The sequence below is a fragment of the Nomascus leucogenys genome, chromosome 4, assembly GCF_006542625.1.
Source record: "Nomascus leucogenys isolate Asia chromosome 4, Asia_NLE_v1, whole genome shotgun sequence".
NCBI lineage: Eukaryota > Metazoa > Chordata > Mammalia > Primates > Hylobatidae > Nomascus > Nomascus leucogenys.
Genome location: NC_044384.1, coordinates 124,109,246 through 124,135,961, shown reverse-complemented (window position 1 = coordinate 124,135,961; position 26,716 = coordinate 124,109,246). Strand labels below are relative to the sequence as shown.

The window sequence follows — 26,716 nt, the reverse complement described above, 5'->3', positions numbered from 1 at the left end:
AGAATTCAATGTGCAAGTTATGCAATACATCAGTCCTGGTGGAAAGGAACTGGATTCAGGAGACATAGCCTGAGCTTTCAAAAAATATAGTATAAAAGTAGGAGGAGGACTTGAAGGAATAGCTGGGTCAAGAGAAGGACATTTTTATGATAAGGAAAAATAGAAAGAGAGCAGGTAGAAGGGTAAGCCTTGGCCAGGGGGAGGAATATTACTTCTGAAATATGAGGGAAGTAGAGTTGCAGGATAACCCAAGTATTTCAAACAACAAAGAGAAAATAAGATAGCTCCCACTGGGATGGCCTTGGGCTTCCCTGTAAAACAGAGGATGATATAATTTGATGAGAATAATGGGGGCAGGAGAGGGTTTGGTCGAGAAAAGTGAAGATGGCTTGGAAGAGCCGCTATGGACCCTGCGGTACTGACTGAACAAGACAGGAAAGGAACAGATACCCATGAAAAAGGCATGCTGAGAGTCACCGGCGTAAGTCGCAAGTTGTAGTAAATCCCAGCATAGCTTTGTTACTTCAGCCAACAATTCTTGGCACCTCAAGATGTTAAACAACTGCCTGAGCACGTGGTCTTCTGTGTGGAAAGAGTGCCAGGGAGGACAGACTCGGAGATAATTCCCTTCTATGGAAAGGCTGGCCAACAGGACAATATTCGTTTAATATGTGTCTTGGTCACAAAATCTCATAAAGTTGTCTCTGAATTTTTTCCTTCAGAGGGCAGTACAATCAACCCTGTTCAATCCACCCAGAATGAGATTATGAAAGGCAGAACTTTAGATGGGAGATCAGCAGAGTAAGACACTCTTATCAACAGTTTTTCTGAACAAACAGAACATCTCTAGGACAAATATTTGCTAGTTCAAGTCAGATTAACCGGACCTTCCTCCTGGAAAACTTTATTAATATTACACATATAATGTTTTCATCTAAACTGAGACACATCGGGGAATAAAAGACGGTGCTATGAATAATTAAGTGGGAACTGTAAGAGCACAATAAGACTGATCCAGGCAAAAGGAAACTTATGGCCCATGCTCATTTATACATGACCCAAAGAGAACTGCGAAAAGCAGCTCAGAAATGCATGGAACACACAGTTCTGTATGGTTGGTCACAGGAAAGTAAGGGTGCTTACCTACCCAGAAAACTGTGAGCAACAAGGACAGAAAGCCATTTCAAGGATGCCCTGGCTCACATATCCAAAGGGCTGTGGTTAGCTAAATTACAATAGCACAAGGCCAGTTTAGAATACAGTATGAGGAAGAGGACGACTCTTCTAATCGAAAGATGTGTAGTGCCCATGAATCCCAGAAGAGTCCAATCAGAGCAGGCTCTGTGGCTGGTTGGTACCAAAATACTTTCTCAAATGCCAAATATGGAAAAGATGGTTACTTCTGAAATATGAGGGAAGTAGAGTTGCAGGATAACCCAAATATTTCAAACAACAAAGAGAAAATAAGATAGCTCTCACTGGGATGGCCTTGGGCTTCCCTGTAAAACAGGAAATGGTTACTTTTCCAAACTTGGCACTTAAAGGAAACATATTCTGAGTTAAATAACAATTCATCAATAAAATCGAGTTCAAAATTAAAGGTGTGAGCTTCCTCGTAGCTTATGAGGACAGGGCATAAAAGGAGATACTTTTTCAGTTAAAAAAAAAAAAGTGTTAAGTAAGCTTTTCTTTAGAGTCTCACAGCTAAAGCACTATGTCTTCGCTACTCAAAGTATGGGCCGTAAACTAGTAGCAATAGCATCCCTGGGAAACTTGTTAGAAATGAAGAATCTTGTTTACACCTACTGAGTCAGATTCTGCATGTACAAGATGTCCAGGTGATTCCCATGCACATTAAAGTTTGAGAGGCACTAAAAACAGAGGCCAGGCATGGTAGTTCATGCCTGTAGTCCCAGCACTTTGGGAGGTAGAGGCAGGTGGATCACCTGAGGTCAGGGGTTTGAGACCAGCTTGGACAACATGGTGAAACCCCATCTCTACTAAAAATACAAAAATTAGCCAGGCATGGTGGTGCATGCTGATAATCCCAACTACTTGGGAGGCTGAGGCAGGAGAATCGCTTGAAACTGGGAGGTGGGGGTTGCAGTGAGCCGAGACCATGCCATTGCACTCCAGCCTGGGCAACAAGAGAAAAACTCTGTCTCCCAAAAAAAAAAAAAACAAACAACAACAACAAAAAAACCCAGAGGTGGCACATCAAACTAACTACTGAAAGAAGGAAAAGATTCTTTTTTTTTTTTTAGACAGAGTCTCGCTCTGTCACCCAGGCTGGAGTGCAGTGGTCCGATCTTGGCTCATTGCAACCTCTACCTCCCAGGTTTAAGCAATTTTCCCTCCTCAGCCTCCTGAGTAGCTGGGACTACAGGCACGCGCCACCATGTCCGGCTAATATTTTTGTATTTATAGTAGAGATGGGGTTTCACCATGTTGGCCAGGCTGGTCTCGAACTCCTGACCTCAAGTGATCCACCCGCCTTGGCCTCCCAGAGTGCTAGGATTATAGGCGTGAGCCACCGCACCCGGTCAGGAAAAGATTCTTGACCTCAGTGCCCTCCTTTGGGACAAGCGGGAGGCTCCTTGCTCACCTCTAACTCAAATTTGACTCTAGAGGTTGGGAAGGGATTGACCCTGGAGCAGCTAGTAAAGCTCCATTGGCTGCCTCTCAGCCACATGAGCAGGCCACCACTCATCACTGCTGACTTTGACCTAGGGAGCTGCTTGGCCTTGAACATGTTTGAAGATGTGGCCAAGTGTATACCTCCTTGAATGGTAAATGGTTTAAAATGCCAGATAGCAAAGAAAAACATAGACCAAAAAGTTCAATCCACTTAATCCCATAAGTAATACAACAGAAATATACAAATTTTTGGTCCCCATTAAAGCGCTCCTCTCAAATCTTTTTAAATAGTAGATGAGACATTCCCCATATATGGAAGCTATTGAGTTGTGAGAGAGAAAACAAAAAGTATACATGGACTACTTCAAAGAAAAGCCCATCAGTCTTTTATTACGACTTTATAACAAGTAAAAAAAAATTGTATTTATCCAACCAACCTGATAACATGGATCCCTCATTAGTAGCCTCAGACAGATTAACACTCTCAGAAAATGAATAGATGGGGCTCGATTAACCCACTCTCTGAAAAAAGAAAACAAGAGAACATGTTCACGTTTAAAACCCCAGTGTGACAATTCATAAAAATGCAAGGCTATGAAGGAGTATAAAGAACACACGAAGCACTTAGTTAATTTGCACTGGGGACTGTTATTTGGTACTTGAACACTTGACCCATTTTAATTCAAAACACATTTAAACTATCAGTGTGGAGGAGAGGCCCCCCAAACTTATTTGGTTCATGCCACCACCCTTACTGACTCAGTAATATTTCATAGTACCTAAGATTAAAAGAAAGAGCTAAATATTCCAAAATTTAGGTAGGTCCAACTTGGTAAGAATTTATGCCATAACAAATTGGTATCCATTTGAAAAAATAATACATTACATCAAAAGATTATTTTCATAACCACACTTACTTATTAATGGGGGTGTGTGCATTAGTGGAAACAAAACAACTTCTCAATCCTGGGAATCAGTCTGGACTTCACCATCTTTGTTTTCTCTTCCCCCTTTCATAGAGTACTTGTTTTTTTATCATAGCAACCACTGAAAACTCAGCCTCTGAAAGGTATGCCATCAGCTAAAGGAAGGCAGGACGACCTAACATTGAAATCACAAACTGCCTTCAGTTGTTCATGCTGTATCTGATGGATGTTGAGTAGCACTGAGGGTGTTTTTGGTTTTGTTTTTTAGAAAATTGAAAATATCTCACAGTGTCCCCTGGGAGTTCTCTGCAGCCCTGAGGCAGTTTGGTGCTCAGTTTGGGAAACAGGGATAAAGTATTTTTTTAGATTAGTTTCCCCAGAAGCAGACCCTGAGATGAAGATTAGTGTATGCCAATTAATGATTGAAAGCATGCTCTCAAGAGAGGCCAGTAAGAGAGTGGGAGAAACAGGAAAGGGATGAGGAGAAATCCAAGCAAGGGTATCACATCAGCCAAAATCTCCCCTCAACCCAATCAGTGGGGCTCTGGAATGTAAGTTACTGCTCAGAGTTGTCCCATACTGAGGCAAGGGCACTGGGCTTTTCTGTACTACTGAAGCTGTTGCCATTCGCTAAGAGCTGCAGGAGGGACTGATGGAACATTCCCAGACACTCCCACTGGCTCTCTGTGCCTGAAGGCAAGGCAGACTCAAGGAACCTGAGGGTGGTTGGTGCAAGTGTTGTTGGACAAGAAGGTGCCAAAGCCAAAAGGGTGAGAACGGGAGGATTCTGGGCAAAGCACCAATATTACCCTACAGTTCTATAGTGAGATTCAGCAGAACCCTTTGAAATCAAAGTCACAGTCACTGGAGAAGTCATATTATGACAGAAATTGAAGGTGTATTTGCCACAGGTCTGTTCAGAGGGAAAAAAAAAACAAACCTGGATTTTTGCTTCAAATATTGAATATAGCCAATATCCAAAATACCATCATCAGATTTCTAAAGAACTATTTAACTTAAAAGTATCACTTCAATGCCATCAAATGCTACAAGTATTCACTCAACTACCTTTTGAGACGCTTTCAAAAAGTATGTTTCTTTAGCAAAGAATGATTTAGTTGCATCCTTCAAAGTTCTTAAAAATAAGGACAATTTCAATTTTGCAATGTTTTTGAAAGAAGCCAGACACTAATCAAATTCAGAGGTGGTCACAAGGCCTTGCACCCAGCAGCTACTCAAATACACATGGATGACCAATTCTCTGATTTAAACCAGTGTGGTAAAGGTAAGCACATATTGGTCTCATTTTAGGCACCTCTCACTTAGATTTAAACCTAAGGGAGCACATCAGTCAAGACAGAATCCCTCCACTGACATGCCTCTATGAGCTCAGAAGCTGAGGTTAGCTTAGAAGTAGGAAGTCAGGGTAGGGATAGTCTATGCTCTTTGGTGACACCCACATCCCTTCCTGACCCTGCTGAGCCACTGTGAACAATTTCTATTTTGTCGCTCAGCTGTCCCACATCCAGTTATAGCTAGTTGTAAATGCAGTCAGAATGTTAAAGCTTTTCATTCAGCTCCCAATGTTGCTTCATAGGCCATAGAATGTGCACAATGCAAGGTGCATTTCACATCAGTTGTTGAGGATACTTGTACCCAAAGAGTTGGAGCAACAGAGCCCAGACTGAAACTAGAACCCATGGCTTCCTGAATCTCAGTTTGATAGTTAGCATGTCTGAAATTGACTTCATGAACCCCCCCTCAAGCCTGATTCTTCCAGTCATCTAGAAACCCTTGTTGTTCTTCTTGCCTCCTCTATTTCCCTCAAATTCTTTGCCAATTCCTCAGCAAATCCTGTCTGCTCTACCTTTAAAATATCTGCCTCCACAACCTATCCATTTCTCACTATCTCCTCCACCACCAGCCGGGATCAAGCCACCATCATCTTTTGCTTGAGCCATTGCAAAAGCCTTCTATCTGGCATCTTTGCTTCCAGCTTTGCCCCTTCCTTTACTCTCTCACATCTGCCAAGATGATTCTTTACAAACACAAGTCCATTCATGTCACTCCTCAGCCCAAATCCTCCAACAGACCCCATCTCATTCAGAATAAAAACCAAAGTCCATACCATGACTCATAGGCCCTCCAGGGCCTGGCCTCCCCATTACACCTCTGGCCTCATGTCTTTCCACTGCCCCTTGTTCACTCCCTCCCAGTCATGCTGACCTTCTCATTACATGGCTGGGCCAAGGTCCAGTGCCTAAGGTGCTTCCCATGAAAGCCTTTTGTGGCTTTTCAACACTGGAACCTCATAAAGAATTTGAAAGATGTTCTCCATGATATGAGGCCAGTCACCTGCAGTTGTTCTAACCACCGTGTATGTTGTGCAGAAGTGGCCAACACAGCACAGACTGAACTCCTGAGGTGAGAAAGAGAGACTGAGTGCTGCCATGTACTGGAACTTGGAAACAGAAGGTGGTCCTGGCCAGGTGACACTTGCTCACATTGCCCTCCAAGCTAGTTCCATAGTGGTGCTTGGTGCACACGTTAACAAAAGCCTAAAACACAAAGCATCTTCTATTTCATACTCAGCCAAGAAAAAGTGAGGGAGATAATGGAAGCTATTCTAGACTAGAATCTATATAACTTCTCCTACATCTCCCACCTCCACAGCTGAGCTGATTGTGTATCCAGCAAGAATAAAGATCTGCCCCCTTGTCAAACAGAGCAATTACTTGAGCTGTGGACCCAAGCCATCCATTGCCTGGCCTGTCCCACACTGATCCTCTGCCCCTGGTTACAGTTCATCTTTGTCTCCTCTATGATCCTGAGAAATTCAACTCTGCCCCTAAACCTGCACGTCTCAAACCTGAGTGAATGAGAACCACCTTCCTCAAAGTTAGGATGAACATTTGTAGTGACTGCCACTAGAGATGCTACTCCCCACCCCACCCCACTCACACTCCACCCCAAGCCACTCACCATTCCTTCCATCTACAAAGACTGACTTCATGGGAAGGAGGTTGATAGGTAGGCTCTTCCCAAAGCCTTATATTCCTGAGTGCTCATTATAGATTACAGTCCCCCAATAAGGCCTGGCTCTGTGGAGAGATGTTGAGTAAGATGTCCAAAGAATTTCACTGGCTGAGGATTACTCTTCCTCCCATCACCAAGACTCTTGGCAGCTATGCTGCCCACCACAGTTGCCATCAACACCTTGGCCCCTCCTCTGGCCCAAGCACCCTGTCAGTGACCCCTTTTTGCCAAGGGGTCAAAGCCCATTTTCCTCTGAAAATAGAGTCAGGATTCAACCAATCCCAAAACTGCCAGCCAGGCAGAATTATCCAAGGCCACATCCAGGATGTACTATGGGTTCATCCTGAATTCAGATCGGACATAACCTGCATTGGGAAAAATAAACCAAATTTTAAATACATTTTGAATTCAAAATAATCATCTATGGGGGCACTTATTAAAAATATGGTTATTCTAAAGCTCCTAATACAGAGAGGATATCTTTAATCTTTATAATTAGGAAGAGGGCACATGACAAGTTTCTCTTTCAGGTGTTGGGTTAGCTAAAGATAGCATGCAGCCTGAATTATAGGGCAAACATACTACATCCCAAAGATCTAACAGAAATAATGATCAGGTTGCAACAGCTGCTAGCAACCTAGTGACATTGAATGCTAATTACTTTTCATTATTTAAAGGAAAAGCCATGGGGCATTTTAAGAGATGATTCATGCTACAAATATGTGTACAGTTGGTATTTTTACCATTAGCCATATACAATCATCATGAAGAAATTTCATGACTTTTCCAGTGATTTTTCATGTTAATATAAATATAAAAAGTTTGTTTCCTTCCCACCTCCCAGGAAAAAGAACAAAAATTCCAGAATAGTTTTTTTTTTAACTAATAAAGAAGTGTATATAAATGAAGAGTTCCAGAAAAATCTCAGAGTTGAAATTTCTGTTTCAACCAAATGGCATTTTTGTTTTGTTTTGTTTTGCAATTTGGTAACTGAAGCCCAAAGCTATTAATATTTCTACGTGGCCTCTGCTGCTGTAAATGTAAATAGAATTCCTGGTGTCTGAGTCCTCTGGCTTCTCCTCTCTTTGCGCTGACCTCTGAAAGAGCAGTTGTTCCTTCCTTGGCTCTCAGCCCTTAACCCACTGCAAGGATGGGGCACATGGGATGAAGTGCTGGTGTTCAAGGAGAATTGCATGCTCTGTAAGACTATATATTTATATATCTGTTTGCCAAGAGCTGAGGGACTAGGAAACACACAGCTTAGTGCAACCGGAGAATTACAGTGAATAATAGTGACAGATTATAAAGACAGGCACCTTTATTTTACTGACTCAGCAATTGTGGCCTGGAGGTGCTGAGTGTCTGGCCCACAGCTACACAATAAGTAATAGAGCCAGGTGCCAGACTCCCATTCCAGTGCTCTTGCCATCCCTCCCCTCCACCTGAGTCTAACAGGGATGGCTGAAGAGAAAGTGACTCTGCAGATATGTTTAATATGGGAACAGTAGCATTCAGCAGAGTGGCATGGGGGCAGCCCTGAAAAACCTGTCTGCAAAGATAGTATTTCTCTAGAGGCCATGTCTCAATATAGCAGCCACACAGAAGCAAATTCATGAGCGGGCAAATATTTGTCCCCTCTTATGACTGAACTTATGCCACTGTTTTCACAGGACTATTAATACATGGCAGCGTGATGAGCTCCCACCACCCCTGTCCATGACCACCTGCCATTCTGCTGTCAGCATCAGGTGCCATCTTCTGCCATCAATATAAAAAGAAGGAAAAGCACTGGAGACACATTATTTGAAAAGGGAAAGAGTAGACAGGGTTTCAACTTCTTACACAGTAAGAGAAACAAATATGTGATGTGAGGGTTCCAAGTAAAAAGTCAGTCCACGAAGCTGTGCTATTATAATGAAGCAGGGTTAACTGAACCGAGGAACTGATGCAAACGGCAGAAGTGACAACATTGACCGTCATTTGTAGCACACTCTGTCTCTTTCATGTCACAGCCCTTTTCATGTTGTAGTACTGTTTTCATTAACACACAAGACAAACCAAAACAACCTGACATCTTTGACTCATTAAAAATAGAGGAATTCAAGCCTATTTCAAAACAAATATCACCTCAAATTCATAAGACAGAGTCCCATTTTTTTGGAGAGCTGAAAAACTAAAATTCACATCTAGGCAAAACTTAAAAAAAAAAGAATATATGTGAAGAAATCCATCCTAAATGATTATTTAGGGAATTCTCACTGATTTATTTTGTTATTCTTAATAGGTCTTTGTTCTTTCTCTGTGTCCCCTATTAAATCTAGCATGAAATGTACACCCAATCAGAAACCCATCAAATGGATCATGTTGGCCCCTAAAATCAGAATATAAATGCATTCTTAGAGGTATTTCTTCTACATAATTAATGAAAATTTCAGAATGTTTTCAAATATTTAGTATATACTCATCACCTGTGATCAGCCAAGTACTGTTATAAGGCCAGGAGTACAGCAGAGGAAAAACCCATGCACTTGTACTCATGGAGCTTACATTCTGATCACAAAAACAAATAAAAATGCATATCAGGTGGTGGCCAGTGGAAAATAATCAAGGTTAACGATTTAACGAGTACTGGGCATGCTATTCTAGGACAGTCACAGAACAGTTCTTTGGTAAGATTAGCATCTGAATTCTTTGAGGGATTGATCCATATGGATGTCTAGGTCAGAACAGCAGAGTAGTTAAATACATAGTCCCTGAGGCAGGAATACTGTAATCTGCAAAGAACAGCAAGGAAGCCAGTGGGGCTGGAGCAGAGTGAGCAAAGACAGAGCAATAGGGATTGGGGTGAGAGAGACAGGAGAAGCCAGAGCTTTAACAGCCTTGTAAAATAAGAACAGGGCCTTTGGATTTTCTATTCAGGGAAGTCACTGGAAGGCTCTGGGCAGAGGATTGACATAATCTGAAGGAGATTTTGAAAAAATCCTTCTAAATTCAATGTTGAGAACAGAGTATGAAGAACCAAGCATCAAAAGCAGGGAGCCCTGTTAGCCTACTGCAATGGTCCAAGCAAGAGATGATGGGGGTTTCGACTAGCCGATGGGGAAGACTAAAACTGAGGCATTCTCACACATTGAGTGAGAAAACTCAAAAGTACTGTTTTGAACATCTTAACTTTGAGATGCTTAAAGAAGGAAGAGCCCACAAATCAACAGTATAACAAAAGATGAATTTACAGCAAAGGAGAGTGATATGGTTTGGCTGTGTCCCCACCCAAATCTCATCTTGAATTCCCACATGTGGGAGGGAACTGGTGGGAGGTATTTAATCATGGGGGCAGGTATTTCCTGTGCTGTTCTTATGATAGTGAATAAGTCTCATGAGATCTGATGGTTTTAAAAATGGGAGTTTCCCTGCACAAGCTCTTTTTGCCTGCTGCCATCCATGTAAGACATGAATTGCTCCTCCTTGCCTTCTGCCATGATTGTGAGGCCTCCCCAGCCACATGGAACTGTAAGCCCATTAAACTTTTTTCCTGTATAAATTACCCAGTCTCTAGTATGTCTTTATTAGCGACATGAAAACAGACTAATACAGAGAGTGTACTTAGAAGGCCCCATTTCTTGGAGCAAAGTGGATAGGAAAATTTAGGAAAGGCCAGGTTTCACAAGGCTGTTTGGGGATTGGTTGATTTTTAGCTGTGGAAATGCAGCTCCCAGAATGTGACTGTCAGTTACTGCCCGGCTCTCAGAAACTCGTGTACTCATGAGAAACTGTCATTTATTGATTTGGCCAGGTTTAAAACTGGTTCTGGTGGTTACCTGTAGCCAAGGAACAACCAGTTCTTTCCTAGGAAGGTAGGAACATTTTCATTTCATGCCTATTGACAGCCAAGTGAATGAGCTACACAAGAAGCAGTAAGTCTGGTTACCAAAGTGATACTTTTCCCTGGTGCATACCTGAAACAAATTTTAAATGTGCATTGATTAGTAAAGAACAAGGGAATCCATGAGGCATAAGAGAAAAGAGTACCAGCCATGGCTTTGTCTCAGGACCTTGGACCTTACCTGCTCATCTCCCACATCTATCAAATGAGGCTTAAGAAGGTTTTCTTCAGAGTCCATTCTACCTCTACAATTATTTCATGACCTTTTTGGTAAATATAGTCATCCCTTGGTATCCTCAGGAGTTCCAGGACCCCCATGGTTACCAAAATCCACAGAACCTAAACATATTCTCACATGTACTATAAATCATCTTAGATTACTCATAATACTTAATATGATGTAAATGCTATGTAAATATTTTTATTGTTGTGTTTTTTATTGTTTTTCCTGAATATTTTTTAATCTGCAGTTGGTTGAATCTGATGATGCAGATCCCTTGGATATCGAGGGCTGACTACGCCTGTGTGTGTGTGTACATGTGTGTACACGTTTACCTAAAATACCCTAGATAATATTGCATGAGAAATAATAATACAAGAGCTAGATATTTGCTCCAAGTTAGGTGATGCGAAGAAGGGAAATCATCATTTGCTTGAGGACTACATGAGATCTTAGGTTGTTAAAGCTTATTTGCTTCATGTCTATGTTTAAGGTTGTGAAGCTTCGAGTAAAAGAGAGAAAAAAAAGACAAATTTCATTCTAAAACAATGATCCAGTCTGTTTAAAAAGTTCTACTACTCTAGGTAAGAGCAGAATGTAGTTTTGTATGTGCATAATAATCTATCAGATAAGTGAAGGAAAAAAACATAAAATTGTTAAAAGATTAGAAGGAAACATAGCAAAAGTTAATATAGCTGTTTCCAAGGGTGGTATAAATAGTAAACTTTCATGTTTTTATAATTTTCTGTGTTTTCCAAAATTTTTAAAGCAATCAAAATAATTTAATGAAAAGAAATTCCAAATGAACAATCTTAGCCTCAATGTTCCCCTAACAAAACCAGTGTCAATGGCTTGAGCAGGGGATAAAAGACTATAAAGAGGTGGAGACAGAGTGCTTCAGGCAGAGGAATACCATGGTCAAAGGATCAGAGGTGACAAAAAGAATAACTTTCAAAGGAACAGAAATTTCACTCTGACCTCAATGAGTCCAGGAAAGACACTGGACAGAATAAAGAGATGAGGCCAAGAAGGAACAAGATCTCAGAGAACTATGTGAACCAACTAAGGAATAGGCCGTTATAACATTTTTTAGTACATAAAGACACAAACCTGGCTGGATGCAGTGGCTCACACCTGTAATCCCAGCACTTTGGGAGGCCGAAGCAGGCGGATCACCTGAGGTCAGGAGTTCAAGACCAGTCTGGCCAACATGGTGAAACCCCATCTCTACTAAAAAATACAAAAATTAGCCGGTCGTGGTGGCAGGCACCTGTAATCCCAGCTACTCGGGAGGCTGAGGCAGGGAGAATCACTTAAACTCGGGAAGTAGAGGTTGCAGTGAGCTGAGATCAGGCCACTGCACTCCAGCCTGAGTGACAAAGCAAGACTCTGTCAAAAAAAAAAAAAAAAGACACAAACCTAAGATTTTGAGGCCTTAATGAAACTTTATCTGTGCCCAGTTTATGGTGCTAAATTGAAGCTCTATCTCTAGGGAGGTTCTGAACTATCTGACAGGCTTTACCAAGGTGACCAGGATTCTCCTTTCTTAGGCAATAAGGAACCTTCAAAGGTCTCTATTGGCCTCTGTACTGGCTGAAGAGATAAATTCACAGAAAAAGCATCTCTTCATTAGCTTCATCTATTTCAAGAATTTATTCAAAACACTGAAGAGATTCTCCCTGTATCCTAACTTCTGGTCCTCTCATCTAACCTCCCTCTGTGATGGAGTCTGGATAATCAATGCTGAGGACCAGGTAAAGCTCGAAAGGAAAAGAGTCACTTGCTTCATGATCTAGGTCCTGGAGTGGACATTGATAACAAATTGTCTGACAGCTAAACAAATAACTATATTAATCCTCTTGGCTATAAGTATCTATGATGTTCTCAGAATAATTTTTATGATAATTTCTAATAACCTTGTGATGTTTTCTCCTAATTCAACAAGTTTTCTCTTATACATTATGCAAACATTTCTCATCAAGACTTCCTACAGACTCATTTCCAAAATTCTTCAAATTTGTAGCAGATATCTCAGGAAACTGGGGTAAAAAATAATAAGGATACTAACTTATTCTTTTCAGAAAAGTAAATTAATTTTTTTACAAATAAGGTCATACTAAATGGTTTCTTCCAACTCATTCCAACTAGAATGAGTACCTTGGACAAGCTTACCTATACAAAAGTTACAGGCAAAGGAAGAGGTATATCCTGGTTATTCTAGAATGACAGTACCAGAACGAGGCCAGTTAAGTAAACCCACTTCAAAATAACACCAAATTTCATATTAAAGAGCAGGAGGAAAGACTGAAACAACATCTTAAAAAATAAATTAGGAAACCAAGATGTATTTTATTTTACATTTAACAAAATTTAAGTTATACTGAAACATTGCCCTGGTAACTAGAGCAAAGCAAGAATAAATTCTGCTGACATTTTTGGAACACTTTTTCTGAAAAAATATTCATATAACGTGATCCAATTCTTTCTTTACTTTTGATTTTGCAAGAAAAAGAGGTTTATTTTTGTGAATATATTGGAAGGATTCATTATTTTTTCCCAAAGTCCTCTCTTATTCTTTGTTTTTCCAAACTACCTTCATCATTTTCCTTCTTAACACTCTCTTCCTTCATTGTCAGGTGACCTATTTCTGCCTGAGCCTTATTTGTCATATTCCACCAGCTCAGCTCCATCACTTTCAATAACTTCATAAAATTCTACAACTTCAGCCAGATTTGCAAGTTTGTTTCACAAATAAATAATATTTGCCTTGTAATACAGAATCTTCATGTCAGCAAGGAATGGACTAACAAACAGGAATTCCAGAGAAGCAGATATACACAAGCGATATCTGAATAGAGGTCAATTTTATAAGAGGTCAATTAATTAGAGAATATGATAATGTTTTGACAACTTCCCTACACAGCTCATAACAACCTGGTCTTGGATACCAATGCCCTTTATACTTTCCTGTTCAGGCAGATGAGCTGGAAATGAAATCAAACTCTACTACAGACAAATGACGTCACAACAGAAAAAAAGATTGGAAGACCACAATTTGTTTCCATATCTTGCCACACCTTGAGATTAGTTACCAGGAGTAACAATTGAAGAGAGCTGACTAGGGGCATTTTGTACTGGCTTCCTCCACTAAGAAGAACCAATATAGTGAGCAGATAATTATGCTTCAAATAGGTCACCCAAGAGAGAACACTGGAATTCAGTAGAAAAGTGGCAGGCAATACCTAAAGTAAACAAGGAGAAGGAAGTGAGGAAGCCTGCTTAGCCAAGATCAGCTGGGAGCCAAGGGAGACTACAATACAGGGAAAGGGTGAGTGAGAGACGCTCAGTGGTCCACATTATCACCATGGACTCCTGCAATCCTAGCCATAGGAGAGCTCCTTGACCCACGGCCAGGTGCGGTGGCTCACACCTGTAATCCCAGCACTCTGGGAGGCTGAGGCAGGCAGATCACTTGAGGTCAGGAGATCAAGACCAGCCTGGCCAACATGGTAAAACCCTGTCTCTACTAAAAATACAAAAATTAGCTCAGTGTGGTTGCAGGCACCTGTAATCCTAGCTACTCATGAGTCTGAGGCAGGAGAATCATTCAAACCCGAGAGGCAGAAGTTGCAGTGAGCCAAGATCACATCATTGCACTCCAGCCTGGGCAACAAGAGCAAAACTCTATCTCAAATTAAAAAAAAAAGAACTTTGTCTTCAATAGACTGCATGCTATCCTGCAACCCAGTAGCACCAGCACTAAGGTGTGAGAGAAGCATGGGCTGCTGCCCGCAGGGCTTAGGCACAAGCAACCGTGGGCTACCATACCCAGGTAGGAGGCATGATCAAGATGCAGGCTACCACCAGGGCTGAGCAAGACACCATTCTAGAGCCCTACCCCCAACAGAGTGTGCACTATCCTGGAAGCCAGCAGTGCTGGGATAGAGGTGCAAGAGAAGAGTTGGCTGTTGACCCCAGGGCTTAGGAACAAGCAACCATGGGCTACCATATCTGGGGCTGAGGCACAAGGGGCACACATGCTTAACATCTGCTGGCCTAGGCTGCCATCACTAAAAACATTGCCTCCCCACCAACACCACCCGGTGGCATTCTGCCAGTGGCCTAGAGGTTGCCCCCATTCCTGCCTACCATGGCCAACACCTGTACACACAACTACAGGGCCCTGAGGACCAGTCAGCCCAGCCCAGCTTCACCCTCCCCTCCATGCCAGAGCATACAGTCCAAGGGCCAGGGGATTGCCCAGCCTAGTCTACCACCATTGGCACCTAAACACTCCTCCCAAGGGCCTGAAGTTGAGCCTACCCACCAAGCCACTACAACCACAGCTGGCACCTACCAGCATGTGCTGCCTGCAGGGCTGGAGACTAGTGTGCCTATCCCATTGCAGCCACCACCAACACCAGCATGCATTACTTGGGACCTAGAGGGTAGCCCTACAACTGCCACGACCATCACTCACAACACACCAGCTGCTCAGGGGCATGAGAACCCTTCCACCTGTCCAGCCCATGGTTGCCACTACTGGCATCCAAGTAAGCCACTTGGAGGCCCAAGAATAGACCCAACTGGACCTGCTAACACTAGTGGCAGTGTATGCCATCTAGGGTCCCCAGGATAGGCATGCTATCCCACTGATGCCTCCCCAGGAGACTGAAGACCAGCCTACCTTGTGTCCCAGTCTCCACCAAAACTACACCCCAGCCTCCAAGAATAACTACAGCCTAAGCCACTGAGGAAATCTCAGATACCACTGACACTGTTCATAGAGAAAGAAATCATACAGAGACTGCACAACTGTACTCACCCAGAATCAAAACCAAAGTACCCTACCCAACCAACATTATAGATTCATCCTCAGGAAAAAGTCTTCCCATATGAAAGCCAATTTTAAAAATTAGAAGTGACTATTACACCAGATGTGCAGATATCACTGTAAGAACACAGGAAACATGAAAAAGAAAGGAAATATGACACCTCCAAAGGAGAACAATGATTATCCAACAATAGATCCCAATCAAAAATAAATTCACAAAATCATGGAAAAAGAATTCAAATTGTTTCAAAAGAAGTTCAGTGAGATATAAGAAAAGTCCAAAAAAATATAAATAAATCAGAAAAACAATTCAGGATACAAACATAGATATCTTAAAAAAGAACCAAACTGGCTGGGCACAGTGGCTCACACCTGTAATCCCAGCACTTTGGGAGGCGGAGGTGAGTGGATCACCTGAGGTCAGGAGTTCGAGACCAGCCTGGTCAACATGGCGAAACTCCCTCTCTACTAAAAACTACAAAAATTAGCCAGGCTTGGTGGCAGGCACCTGTAATCCCAGCTACTTGGGAGGCTGAGGCAGGAGATTCGCTTGCACCTGGGAGTTGGAGGTTGCAGTGAGCCGAGAATGCACCACTGCACTCCAGCCTAGGTGACAGAGTGAAACTCTGTCTCAAAAAAAAAAAAAAAAAAAAAAAAAGAACAAAGCAAATAATACTAGATCTAAAGAGAGAGATAGACTCTAATATAATAATAGCAGCAGTAAGCAGAGGTTCTAGGTAGAAATCAACAAAGAAACATTGGATTTAAACTGGACATTAGACCAAATGAACATAACAAACATTAACAGGACATTTTATCCAACAACTCAACAACTGCAAAATACAGTTCTTCTCCTCAGTACATAGAACATTCTCCATGATAGACCATGTTAGGCTAAAAAGTAAGTCTCAACACATTTTAAAAAAGTGAAATCATATCAAGTATCTTCTCAGAGCAGAATGGAATAAAACTAAAAATCAATAAGAAGAGGAACTTGGAAACTACACTAATACATGGAAATTAAACATTTGCTCCTGAATGACCATTGGGTCAATAAAGAAACTAAAATGTAAATAGAAAAATTTCTTGAAACAAATGAACATGGAAACACAACATACCAAAACCTGTAGGACACAGCAAATGCTGTACTAAGAAGGAAGTTTATAGCAATAAAATGCTTACATCAAAAAAGTAGAAAGATTTTAAACAATCTAATAATATACCTCAAGACACTAGAAAGGCAAGAACAAACCAAACCCCAAATTAACAGAAGGAAAGAAACAAAAAAGATCAGAGCAGAATTAAACAAAATAGAGGCTAAAAAACAACACAAAGCATCAATAAAACAAAAAGTTGGTTCTTCAAAAAGATAAACAAATTAATGAACCGCTAGCTGGACTAGCAAAGACAGAAAGACCCAGACCAAAATCAGAAATGGAAAAGGAGATATTACAACTGACAACACAAAAATACAAAAGATCATCACAGACTGTTATGAACAATTATGTGGTAACAAACTGAAAAACCTAGAGGAAATGGATAAATTCCTGGAAACTACAGCTTCCCAAGGTTGAAGCAAAACAATAATGAGCAGCAAGATTAAATAAGTAATAAAAAGTCTCTTAAAAATGAAAAGCCTAGGACTGGTAGATTCACTGCTGAATTCTACCAAACATATAAGGAAGAACTAATATCAATCCTCATGAAACTATTCCAGAAAATTGAAGAGGAAGGAATTCTCTCTAACTCATTGTATGAGGCCAGCATTACCCTAATAACAAAACAAGAAAAGAATAAAAAAAAAGAAAACTATAGAACAGTGTCCCTAATGAACATAGATGTAAAAATCCTCAACAAAGTACTAGCAAACCAAATTAAATAGCATATCGGAAAGATAATACACTATGACCAAGTGGGATTTACACCAGGGAGACAAGAATGGTTTGGCAGGCAGAAGTAAATAAATGTTATACATCACATCAACAGAATGAAGGATAAACAACATATGATCATCTCAATAGATGCAGAAAAAGCATTTGATAAAATCCAGTATCTTTCCTGATTAAAAACTCTCAACAAACTATGCATAGAAGGAACATACCTCAACATAATAGAGGCCATATATAACAATATCAACTTTAGCCAACATCATACTGAAGATTTTTCCTCTAAGAAATGGAACATGACAAGGATGTCTACTTGCACCACTCAAATTCAATATAGTACTGGAAGTCCCAGCCAGAACAATAAGTCAAGACAAAGAAATAAAAGGCATCCAAATTGGGGGAGAAAAAAAGGAAGATGTACCTCTTTGCAGATGACAGGATCTTATATTTAGAAAAACCAAAGACTCAGGTATGATAAATAAATTCAGTAAAGTTGCAGGATACAAAATCAACATACAAAAATCAGTAGAGTTTTTATACACCAACAATGAAATAGCTGAAAAAGAAATCAAGAGGACAATCCCATTTCTGTTAGCTACCAAAAAAATAAAATACCTAGAAAAATAATGTGACCAACGAGGTAAAAGATGTCTACAAGGAAAACTACAAAACACTGATGAAAGAAACTAAGGAGGACACAAAGGAAAGACATTCCATGCTCGTGGATCAGAATTAATATCATTAAAATGACCATACTACCCAAAGCAATATACAGATTCAATGCAATCCCTATCAAAAGATCATATTTAACAGAAATAGAAAAAAAAAGAAATAAAATTCATATGAAACAAAAAAAGAACCAGAAGAGCCAAGGCAATCCTGAGCAAAAGAACAAAGCAGGACCCATCACACTACCTGACTTCAAAACATATTACAAGGCCATAGTAACCAAAACAGCATGGTAATGGTATAAAACCAAACATATAGACTGATGGAACAGAATAGAGAACCCCAACACAAATCCACATATTTACAGCGAATTGATTTTTAACAAAGGCACCAAGAATATTCACTGCAAAAAGGACACCCTCTTCAAAAAATGGTGCAGAAGAAATTGGATATCAGTATGCAGAAGAATGAAACTGGACCCCTATCTCTCTCTCACCATATACAAAAATCAACACAAGATGGATTAAAGACTTAAACATTAAGATTCAAAACCATGAAACTACTAAATAAAAACAGAAAACATTTTCCTATGAAACATAGGAAGGTCTAGGCAAAGATTTTTTTTAGGGTTTTGATTGCTAGTTTTTAATTTTTTTCTTTTTTTATTATTATACTTTAAGTTCTAAGGTACATGTGCACAACGTGCAGGTTTGTTACATGGGTATATATGTGCCATGTTGGTTTGCTGCACCCATCAACTCATCATTTACACCAGGTATTTCTCCTAATGCTATCCCTCTCCCAGCCCCCCAACAGGCCCTGGTATGTGATCTTCTGCTCCCTGTGTCCATGTGTTCTCATAGTTCAGCTCCCACTTATGAGTGAGAACACGTGGTGCTTGGTTTTCTGTCCTTGTGATATTTTACTGAGAATGATGGTTTCCAGCTTCATCCATGTCCCTGCAAAGGACATGAACTCATCATTTTTATGGCTGCATAGTACTCCACGGTGTATACATGCCACATTTTCTTTATCCAGTCTATTATTGATGGACATTTGGGTTGGTTCCAAGTCTTTGCTATTGTGAATAGTGCCGCAATAAACACACCTGTGCATGTGTCTATAGTAGAATGATTTATAATCCTCTGGGTATATACCTAGTAATGGGATTACTGGGTCCAATGGTATTTCTAGTTCTAGATCCTAGAGGAGTCGCCACACTGTATTCCACAATGGTTGAACTAATTTACACTCCCACCAACAGTGTAAAAGTGTTCCTGTTTCTCCACATCCTAAGTTATTTCCTGACTTTTTAATGATCGCCATTCTAATTGGCGTGAGATAGTATCTCATTGTGGTTTTGATTTGCACTTCTCTGATGACCAGTGATGATGAGCATTTTTGCATATGTCTGTTGGCTGCATAAATGTCTTCTTTTGAGAAGTGTCTGTTCATATCCTTTGCCCTCTTTTTGATGGGCTTGTTTTTTTCTTGTAAATTTGTTTAAGTTATTTGTAGATTCTGGATATTAGCCCTTTGTCAGATGGCTAGATTGCAAAAATTTTCTCCCATTCTGTAGGTTGTGGTCTAGGCAAAGATTTTATGAGTAAGACCTCAAAAGCACAGACATTAAAACAAAAATAGACAAATGGAACTATATTATACTAAAAACTTCTGCACAGCAAAGGAAGCAATCAAGAGAGTGAAGAGACAACCCGTTAAATAGGAGAAAATATTTACAAACTATTCATCAACAAGCGACTAATATCCAAAATATACAAGGAACTCAAACAACTCAATAGCAAAAAATAAGCAAATTACACCATTAAAAAGTGGGCAAAGTTGCCTGTTCACTCTGAGGATAGTCTCCTTTGCTGTGCAGAAGCTCTTTAGTTTAATTAGATCTCATTTGTCAATTTTGACTTTTGTTGCAATTACTTTTGGTGTTTTAGTCAGGAAGTCCTTGTCCATGCCTATAAATGGGAGAAAATTTTTGCAATCTATCCATCTGAAAAAGGTCTAATATCCAGAATCTACAAGAAATTTAAACAAATTTACAAGAAAAAAACAAACAACCCTATCAAAAAATGGGCAAAGGATATGAACAGAGACTTCTCAAAAGAAGACATTTATGCAGGCAACAAACATATGAAAAGGAGCTCATCATCACTGGTCATTAGAGAAATGCAAATCCAAACCACAATGAGGGCTGGGCACAGTGACTCACATTTGTAATCCCAGCACTTTGGGAGGCTGAGGTGGAAGGATCATGAGGTCAAGAGTTTGAGACCAGCCTGGCCAATATGATGAAATCCCGACTCTACTAAAAATACAAAAAACAAACAAACAAAAAACCCACAGTGAGATACCATCTCATGCCAGTTAGAATGGTGATTATTAAAAAGTCAGGAAACAACAGATGCTGGCGAGGTTGTGGAGAAATAGGAACACTATTACACTGTTGGTGGGAGTGTAAATCAGTTCAACCATTACGGAAGACAGCATGGTAATTCCTCAAGGATCTAGAACCAGATATAACATTTGAACCAACAATCCCATTACTGTGTAATACCCAAAGGATTATAAATCATGCTACTATAAAGACACATGCACATGTATGTTTACTGCAGCACTATTTTCAATAGCAAAGCCTTGGAACCAACCCAAATGCTTATCAATGATAGACTGTATAAAGAAGATGTGGCACATATACAACACGGAATACTATGCAGCCATAAAAAGAATGAGTTCATGTTCTTTGCAGAGACATGGATGAAGCTGGAAGCCATCGTTCTCAGCAAACTAACACAGGAACAGAAAACAAAACACCGCATGTTCTCACTCATACGTGGAAGATGAACAATGAGAACACATGGACACAGGGACGGGAACATCACCCACTGGGGCCTATTGGGTGGTGGGTGGCAAACACCTAATGCATGGGGGGCTTAAAACCTAGACAATGGGTGGATAGGTGCAGCAAACCACCATGGCACATGTATACCTATGTAACAAACCTGCACGTTCTGAACATGTATACCTATGTAACAAACCTGCACGTTCTGAACATGTATACCAGAACTTAAAGTAAAATAAAATAAAATAAGTGGGCAAAGGACATGAATTGACAACTCTCAAAAGAAGACATACAAATAGCCAACAAGTATATGAAAAAAAGTTCAACATCACTAATCATCAGAGAAATGCAAATCAAAACTACAGTGAGATATCATCTTACCCCAGTTAGAACAGCTATGATTAAAAGACAAAAAACTAACAGAAGAGGATGTGGATAAGAAGGAACTCATACACTGTTTATGGGAATGCAAATTAGTACAACTGCTGTGGAAAACCTTATGACAATTTCTCAAAAAAATAAAAATAGAACCACTGAGCCAGCAATTCTGCTACTGGGTATCTATCCAAAGAAAAAGAAATCAGTATAACAAAGGGATACTTGCATTCACGTGTTTATTGCAGCACTGTTCACAAAAGCAAAGCTATGGAATCAACCTTAGTGTCTACCAACAAACAAATGAATTTTTAAAATGTAGTATATATACAAAATGAAAAGTTATTTGGCCATAAAAAAGAAAAAAATCACATCATTTATAGCAACATGGATGGAACTGGGAGGCATTATGTTAAGTGAAATAACCCAGGCATAGAAAGAGAAATATTATGTGGTCTCACTCATACATGGGAACTTAAAAAAAGTTAGCTCATAAAGATAGAGAGTAGAATAATAGATACCAGAGTCCCGGAAGGGTGAGTGAGTGCAATGGGGGATAAAGAGGTAGGTTAACAGGTACAAATGTATTGTTAGATGAAAGGTATGAGTTCCATCATTTGACAGCAGAGTCACGTGACTATAGTTAACAACAATGTATTGTCTATTTCAAAGCAGCTAGAAGAGAGTTCTGAACACATAGAAATGACAAATCCTCAAAGTGATGGGCACCTCAAATACCCTGACTTGATCATTACACATTCTATGTAGGTAACAAAATACCACATGTACCCCCATAAATATGTGAAATATTATATAGCAGTATATTATAAATAATACTATTATAAAAGGATTTTTTTAAAGATTAGTTACCATTGTGTAACTAGGAGTAATTCCAGGCTCAGGGATGATACTTTCCCTTGTCCTTTGAGATTTACTGTGAGGTATTTGCAGTGTTACCTTATCTGACTCTGGATTAACAAGTCTTTTCCAGTTTCAGTTGCCATCTGGCAATTTCATTCTGAGAATGGGGGAGTAATCACAAATCAGTCTTAGGAAAACACAGAAAGGAGGTGTCCACAAATGTGATTTAGGGAAAGGCTGGAGCTCGGGTAAGTAAAATAGAAGAGGAAAATTATCACCAATTGGGTAGACATTGAGAAATGAGTTGAAAGGGGTCACACTTCACAAATGAGACTAAATTCCCAATAAGTCACATTTTCAGGGCAAAATTGAGTAGCATAACATGCTGAATGTCTTATCTACAGTCTTATCTACAACCTTAATTGGACCAAGGACCCAAATTCCCACCCACCCCCCAATCTCATGCAGCCTTTAGTTAGTTGTGTTAATACAAACTGTATATATTTAGTACATTTTCCTTTATTGGGTAATTGTCTTGCTGATCAGAGTAGAATTTGAGTCCCCAGGGAGAAGAGGACCACATGTCCTGTTAATTTTTTTAATTTCACCCTCTTGTCCTTCTTCACCCTTACTTCCTCCCTTCCTTGCACACAGTACATGCTTACCAGTTTGTTTATCAAATTGAATCTAAGCCTTCAACCCAACACTAAATCTCATGTTTGCAAAGAAAGGGGATAACAAGCCATACCAGAAAAGGTCCTGAGGTGTAATTCTTCTATAAGTCTAAAGTTAGAAGGGAAGAAAAAAAAAGGAGGGATGATCGTGGCTATTTTAGCAAGGTTATATGGGGTGAGGCACAATGGAAAACCTTTATATTTAAGCCATCTTTTACTCAATGCCTTTAGAATAGAACTGAACATAACAAGCTGTCAGCAGCCACAGGATGACATAAAAAGATGCCCTTGATGTTCAACATTCCTGAATTCCATCTCATACTGTGAAAGCAAAGAGATCTACAATTATCTCTTCCTAGTTTGAAGACTTACAGGTACTACTCATGTTACAAGCCAGTAACTGCATCCAGCCTAAGATGCTCCTTTAATCACTAAGAATTTTAAAACACCCTGAAAAGAGATCTCTCGACTTTAGAATTGTTGAGATCTTTTTCAACTAGTTGATGCCAACCAGTGCCCGGTTATTTTCCCTAATAATTTCTGCATCTAGTGCCTTCCCCCAAAGTATTGACCCAATAAATAGTCTACTGGGCATCTCTTGAAGAGTCCATGTGAGCTGGCTTTAAAAAAAAAAAAGAACTTTATTTCCTAATACCATTTTATGCATAATGATTCTGCTATTACCATTGTTTCACTCCATTCAATCTAAGCAGAAAACAGTTGAAATATATATATAACTTCAGGTTCTTTGCAGTGTTCATTAATCTTTGAACAATCTTCGAGTGTGTCATCGAGAACTGAACAGTGACCCAATTACATAACCTTGGTAAAGATTTTAGGCTTCTTGTATAACTGAACAGTGACCCAATTACATAACCTTGGTAAAGATTTTAGGCTTCTTGTATCATCTGAGCCAGTCTAATAATCTTCTGCTTAAATTAAGTACAAAGGCATGACAGATGCAGTCTCAATTCTGTATTGTTTTAAACAAAAGTAATGTATTGGACAGTCATTTAAGTCCAATACTTAAATACGTAATACTGAATGACCCCATCCAAAAGATGGAGATATGAGGTCATCACTTAAGCACGTATTGGGTAGCTGACTCGTCATGGAGGACTCGTCAGAATGCTGTTCTATTTAAAATCAGCTATTACACTAGGCCAAGTCAGAGTTTTATTTTGATCAAGATATTAAATTATTAATACTCCTATCTTTATTTTTCACAATAAAAATAACGTTTTTCAATTTTCACTGGGATGGAATTCACATCTCAATCAAATCACAAAGTGACAGGGAAGATTTAAGGTTCTTTATAGACATTTTTCAGCTGATGCATGTGTGAAGAGTATGCACCCCCTGAAAAGAGCAAAAGACAGGACCCTACAGTGACACACTGTTAGGAGCCTCCTTTGCATCTGGCAGCAGAATACCCAGCTCTTCTATGAAGCAGCTCAGAATGGACAGAAAACTCATTCCTGACTGCAATCCAGCAACAATCAATGACTCCCTGAAAACCCCTGATATTTGTGAGAGAGAATCCAGAAGACTTGTTAACTAATCCTTCCTCTATAGTCCCAACACTGCACCTGTGTTAAGAAGGCAAAGAAAGGAATGTTCGATTTGGTCCTGAGAAGAAACATCTTTATGAGGCTGTGGCTGGATGTTACACACTCATCCTTTCTTTCCTCAAGATCAAGGCTTGCGCAGTCCATTTAATCAGTCATTAAATCACTGCAAAAGTGCAGCATAAGAATGTTGTCCGTGGTACTGTCCAATGTCTCTTTCATAAGGTCCCACACAATAAACTCCTCCTTGAGTATCAAAACTCAAAGAAAATAAAGAAAACATGATAACTTGAGTGTTTTCCCATTTTTCCTTATCTGTCATAAAATTCAGCTAATTTCAGTACCTAATCAGTGATTTTAATGAGATCATCTGTAATGCCCACTCATTTGCCTCCTTCTTTCCTTTAATGATATGTTCAATCCTGTAAGATGTTTCAAATCATTTTCTAGAGACAAGATAGATGACATATGCCACTCTTGAGTAAAAGCCTGTTTTCCAGGAACAATCTTACCTGCATATGAGTCTATTTTTCACCAAGGCGGTAAAGATCTCCTGAAATAGTTTATGCTGAGGATGTTTGCTGAAATTTCTCTCATTCTTGTAGTTTATACTGAGACAAAACAAACAGAAAAGGATTTTGTAACAGAGATCAGGCTGTCTCAAAGTTGCCAATGCAGACAAAGATCATCTATATTCAGGTAATGTTTTTATTATTACTAACCACTATACTAATGAGGACTCAGGCAAATATTGAAGGAGGCTTGCATTTAACATGTTGCTAAAAGCAACTATCAGCTGTTAAAAAGGAACTAGAAATTCAATTACAAGGTTAAAAATAAAATATAGTCAAGTATATGTATTTCCTTTTACCATATTCATTAAATTATTCCCTATAAACACTAATGGCCAAAATTGGTTTGAGGGAAGAAAAGGGTAAATGGAGAGAAAGAATGATTGGGACACATTATTTAGACAGCTGGGTAACAGGAAGAGAAGAATTCCCTCTCCACTTTTCCACATACCCTCGACCCCACTGGCTGATCTCGCTATCAACACCAGTGGTTATCATTTATAATTCCTTCTAGATAAGAAGAGTTTATTAACACAGTTTATACACCTTCAGCCATGTTGACTGTCACTGTTGATTGTTTATATGGTTTTGTGCGTGTGTTTAACAAAATTCTGAGATAGTCCAGCTTCAGCTTCTTTTTGCTGATCTTACAGCCCACCAAAGAGGTTAAAAATACCTCTAAAACATTCTATTTTAAAACTGGAAAAGCATAAGAGATAATAAAAGGGTCACATTGCTACCAAATACATGATACAGTATTTTTGCACATAATTAAATAAAACTAATTTGAAGATCTAGGACAAATAAGCTGGAATTCCAGGAACATACAACCTCAAAGGAAAGGTGTATAACCTTATGTTGCCATGCGTAATGTTCTGCCTTCTCAGTGTTTCAGATGCCATTGGACAGCATGTCCCCATCCTAGTCACCTGAGGGCTGTAATCGTTTCTTAGTACATGGGCACTGGTACTCACTATATGACAATTTTTTAAGTATTTAAGTGTTCCTCACTAAAAATATATTTTTAAAATATGAACCCATGAAATGTCATGTAACTTTCCCATACTATTAAATTTGTTGTCATAAGATGACAGGGAAACAAAAACAAAATCTAGGCCAAATAAACAAATGATCCTTCTAGACTATTCATATTGATATTTCATGCCACTCACTATTTACATGGTACTTAGTGCCAAATGACCCAAGCACACTGTAAAACTGAGAGAACCAGCTCCCGAGAGGGGAGTGGCCCACAAGAATGTGTAGCTTTGCAGAGGTCTGCGTGGCAACAGAGATGAACATTACCTGACACTTTCAATGTTAGAGGTGTGCCGCAACCCCTTCAACTGAAAACCTCAGTTGTTTTGACAACGACATACTTTAACCACCACATCTGTTCCCAGCAACGGCTCCTTTTATGCCATCTCATTACTGGCAAGATCTAGACAGACAAAGATTGGGACAAGCCTAACCAGGTCAATAATCTGGAACCACTTCCTCGTTGAGCAATGCCAAACGCATGTCAGCATAGGGTCCTAAATCTCCCAGGTCAGTTCCACCTGTACCCATTAAACCTGCTATTTACATATTATTTCTGGGAATGGTTTAAGCACTAACTGAAAATATTAAATTAAGAATCTCTATGGTAAATTTTGAAGCGGGTTTTAAATTTTAGCTCCTGGGATAAACTTAAATAAAACTGGGAGCTAAGTAGAATA

General features: G+C 39.7%; 1 protein-coding gene across 1 annotated transcript in view; it reads right to left on the bottom strand.

Moving 5' to 3' along the window:
- Positions 1 to 26,716, bottom strand: part of NEK10 (NIMA related kinase 10) — a 259,175-nt gene that overhangs the window by 209,122 nt on the left and 23,337 nt on the right. Inside the window, exons 6-7 of the mRNA XM_012511285.2 lie at positions 24,939 to 25,037; positions 3,075 to 3,159 (exon numbers count right to left, since the gene is read on the bottom strand). Coding sequence (XP_012366739.2) covers positions 3,075 to 3,159; positions 24,939 to 25,037 — 184 coding nt within the window. The remainder of the gene's footprint in view (positions 1 to 3,074; positions 3,160 to 24,938; positions 25,038 to 26,716) is intronic.